General features: G+C 45.2%; 1 protein-coding gene across 1 annotated transcript in view; it reads left to right on the plus strand.

Annotated features, from left to right (window-relative positions):
* The window catches only part of LOC112078530 (neurobeachin-like protein 2), a 22497-nt gene that overhangs the window by 9369 nt on the left and 8494 nt on the right, over window positions 1–4634 (plus strand). The window contains exons 3-5 of the mRNA XM_070442071.1: window positions 2079–2222; window positions 3442–3567; window positions 3899–4099. Coding sequence (XP_070298172.1) covers window positions 2079–2222; window positions 3442–3567; window positions 3899–4099 — 471 coding nt within the window. The remainder of the gene's footprint in view (window positions 1–2078; window positions 2223–3441; window positions 3568–3898; window positions 4100–4634) is intronic.

Below are 4634 nucleotides of genomic sequence, written 5' to 3' on the forward strand. Positions count from 1 at the left end.
CCCTCAGGTCTGACAGAGAAGACTCCAGCATCATCTCTAACAGACTGAGAGACAGAAACACAGCGAAAGGAGGGGAGAGGAGGGAGGGAGAATAGCCAGTCAACATTTAACTAGCCAGTTAACATTTAGGGCTACATTTTGCTCAACCAAAACAGCACAGAACTGAAAAAAAGTTGGATCCTGGATCCTGGACTCCCCAGGTGGTAAGGGTAGGCAACAACACATCCGCCACACTGACACCCTACTGTACTCCCTGTTCACCCACGACTGCGTGGCCACGCACGACTCAAACACCATCATACGTTTTCTGACGACACGACGTTGGTAGGCCTGCTCACCGATGACAATGAGACAGCCAAAGGGAGGTCAGTGACCTGGCAGTGTGGTATCAGGACAACAAAATCTCCCTCAACGTCTGCAAGAAAGGAGCTGATCACTGACTACAGGAAACAGAGGCCGAGCACACCCCCATTCGCCTCGACGGGGCTGTCGTGGAGCGGGTCGAGAGCTTCAAGGTTCCTCGGTGTCCACATCACTAAGGAATTAACATGGTCCACACACACCAACACAGTCATGAAGAAGGCACGACACGCCTCTTCCCCCTCAGGAGGCGGTAAAGATGTGTCATGAAGAAGGCATGACAACGCCTCTCCCCCTCAGGAGGCACGCCAACGCGCTGCGTGTGGCAAACCGCCCTCCAGAGGACACCCGCACTCTCAGGGTGTCTCTCTACCATACTTCCCCAGTCTGCTGCGTCTCCTCAGGCTGCTCCAGGACTTCCTGTTCTCAGAGGGAACAGACAACCAGGCTYTGTGGARCGAGAAGGTACAGTACTGCACCTCTTAGATGTAAAGTCCCCTGTTTAGGGGACCTGCGTGGTTCTGGTACCAGTCCCGACCCATATTTTCACTTAGAAATCCATCTGTGGACCCCGTAGATGGAAATGGCTTACATTGAGCGCAGCCCTAGTCCCCACGGACACAGTAGTATATTTTTTTGCGCCTGTGTGACGTAGAAGGTGAAATCTGAAACCACTTGAAGCTGGGATGTCCGTCCTACCGTTTTAATTCGCCCTTCCGACTGTCCGTCATCTCCTGGCTGAACCCTACGTCACAGACAGTGACAAAGCACGCGCTTGCAATCGTTACATCGTAGCTCAACAAGAGAGTGGTTTATTCACTATAGCACATTCAGAGATCGATTTACAGCCATTAGTCTCAAATAATTCCTAGATTTGAAACAAAAAAAAACACTTTCTGTTTCTCATAGATGGACAATAATAATATGAGACGAAAGGCGAGTTCCTAACGAGTTCAGGAAGCTAAGCTAGAGGTCTGTGTGGCTCACAGCGGTGGGGGCTGATGTTTTGATCAAGAGARACCTTTAGACAATATGCACATTTTCTCTGACACAAAAAATACTAATATGTATTTTACAGTTGTAAGAAAGGTGAAGTCTTATAGTTAGTGGTTTTATAATCTGATTATACTATATTTAGAAAGCATATAAGTCATTTCAAGCCTTATTCATACAGTTTTGTTGAATAGGAAATACGTCATAAAATATTTAATATTTTCATATTTGTATCATATTTGTACTGTGTATTTGAGCTTGTGTCCTCAAAAGGGACTACCTCTCAGCAATGTATAACTATTTATTTTACCTGAAAGGTGAGATTGAACCTTTCTTGGAGTATGCAGCATTACTAGTTATTGTTTATGGTCCTCTCATGATAAATAATACATATTCTTGGATTAGGTAGATTACATTTTAGATTACATGTAGTTACATATATTAATGGCACAGCTACTTCCTGTTATTGTGAAGGTATGTGTGTTTAATGTCAGTGGATGTGTCTTGTCTTGCGTGTTGGCTTTAGCTTGGTTACTGTTTTGAAGGATGGTTTGAATAGTAGTTCTAGCTATATCATTTAACTGTGTGGTAACCGGTCTTGAGAACTGAGTCACTGCTATGTTGTTTTCACGTATCTGCACTCTTGCCTACATAATTGCCCCTTGTGGGAATTGAATTGAATGAAAATGTGTTGTAGACTGTTAACAGATGTGTTGTCGTGGTAGATCTTTGAGGGGGTGGTGAACCTCCTGGACAGACTACAGGCGTGGCACAGCACCCCTGGTACCCCCGGGGCTCTGGAGCTCAGAGAGATGGCTCAGATCGGCCTGCGCATCATCACAGGCTACATCCAGCAACAGGACTCACAGGTCAGTCACCTATGTTACGCTACGCCCACCTCCCTCTAGMCAAACTAGACTGGCTCAAACTCTGGCTTGCATGCCAAATGGCTCCCTATTCACTATATCGTGKACTACTTTTGACCAGAGCCCATAGRCTGKGATAGGGGTGGAATAGGGTGCTATTTGGGAAACAACTTCTTTCTCCAAACGACATCCATTGAGGGCATTAGTCAACGCGTGGGTTTGAAAGTTTAAACTCCAAATGCCGTGGGACCAAATCCCAACGCTCTGTCTGTCAGTACACATTTACTATCAAATAAAGGTTAGACCTTTTGAGGGGAAAGTATGTTTAGAATACCAATGGTTATCTATCAGTGCACAGAGAACATAGCATTCCTCCCGAGGAGAGTTGTGTAGGACAGGGCAGCTCTACTCTGACCAGTGGTTATCTATCAGTGCACAGAGAACATAGCATTCCTCCTGAGGAGAGTTGTGTAGGACAGGGCAGCTCTACTCTGACCAGTGGTTATCTATCAGTGTACAGAGAACATAGCATTCCTCCTGAGGAGAGATGTGTAGGACGGGGCGGCTCTACTCTGAGTTATAACTACTGTTGAGATGCATCCCAAATGGTACCCTGTTCCCTACATAGTGCATAACTTTCTGGTCAGAAGTAGTGCACTATGTAGGGAATAGGGTGCTTTTTGGCACTCCTGTAGGAGTTGTGGGATCAAGTGGTCATAAATAAATGGTCCAAAGTTTTCCTTTAAGCGTTGGGATTTGTTTATTTTCTTTTGANTTTGGCACTCCTGTAGGAGTTGTGGGATCAAGTGGTCATAAATAAATGGTCCAAAGTTTTCCTTTAAGCGTTGGGATTTGTTTATTTTCTTTTGAAGGAGCAAAGCTTTTTCCACCCACTTGAATTGTTGTTGTGTGTTTTGTTAGTATTAGTACCCCACTTAAAATATAAATCAGCTGAGGAATAATAACATTAGGTTTGTGTACTGATGAATCATTTACTAGGACTTCTGTTGATTTTAAGACCTGTGATAATACTTTTGAAGTGGAGCCTAATTTGCTTTTTGACCAAAGAATTTCTCTCTCTCTGATTCTCTCTGTCTCTCTCTCTGTCTCTCTGTGTCTCTCTCTGTGTGTCTCTCTCTCTCTCTCTGTCTCTCTCTGTGTCTCTCTCTCTCTCTCTCTCTCTCTGTGTCTCTCTGTCTCTCTCCCTTCCCTCTCTCCCCAGGTGTCTGTAATGGCCTGCGTTAAACTCCACAGCCTCCTGCAGACAGTTCTGTCTCTGGGCTGGGACGAGGTGTGCTTCCTGCTGGGGCGACTAGGTGCCCCCCTGTGGCCCGGCGGGGTAATGGAGGTAYATTTACGTTGGACATTTCTGTCATTTTAGCAGACACACTTATCCAGAGCGACTTAGTCAGTGCATTCAAGTAAGGTAGGTAAGACAACTACATACATAGTCATTGCAATTAAAACTTTCCTCAATAAAGCAGCTATTTGCTAAATCGGTGCTAGTGTGAGACCTTTTATTGTGAGAACATATTGGAATTTGGGACTTAATGGAACTTTTATTTTGAGTTATTCTGGTGTTTCCATTCTTATCACCGGCCTTCCACTAGTAAATAAAGACAAGTACGACTGTTAGTGTAAGAAAGACAAGTACAACAGTAAGGTGTTGTTTTTTTTAGGCGGGCCCCAACGGAGGACAAACGGAGACCTTTTCTCAGCTGGTGCCCATCGTGCGTACCCTCCTGGACCAACACGCTGACCCCGTGACCCTGCACGGCCTGCTGCCCAGCCTGCCAGTCACCAACGGCAGCCCCACCTTCGCCCAGGACCTCCAGAGCTAYAGCCACACAGTAGAGTGGCTGGACTTCTACCAACGCCACGTCAGTACTACTCAACCTTCATTTATCTATATTCTTGTTTATATAGGCTTKTATCCCAAATGGCACCCTATTCCCTATATAGTGCACTACATTTGACGAGGGCCTTACAGACGGGTTGGTTGTTTAGCAACAAAACCAACAGGTGGCAACTATAGGGCAAAACAGGCTGGGTTGGCTTAGGTTGTTAACAACATGTAAACTATATTTCATCTCAATGTTTATTGAAACTGAATATATGAGCACAAGGAGCTCTTTTTGTTTCTAAAATCCATCGTTGCAGTTGTAGGTTAGCTAGCTAGGGAATTTGAGCCATATTAGCATAGACATGACATCAGTCAAACACCTCAAAACAAAACATGGTATCAAGAACAACATAAAACGAGCAGAAACGAGCCACCGACGATTCCGCACACGGCAGCTTCTTGTCATTGTTGCTATCTGACCATCCAGAATCACAACATCACACAGCCTTCTGCCCCATTGTTGCTATCTGACCATCCAGAATCACAACATCACACAGCCTTCTGCCCCATTG

This window comes from Salvelinus sp. IW2-2015, unplaced genomic scaffold, assembly GCF_002910315.2.
Source record: "Salvelinus sp. IW2-2015 unplaced genomic scaffold, ASM291031v2 Un_scaffold5807, whole genome shotgun sequence".
Taxonomy (NCBI): Eukaryota; Metazoa; Chordata; class Actinopteri; order Salmoniformes; family Salmonidae; genus Salvelinus; species Salvelinus sp. IW2-2015.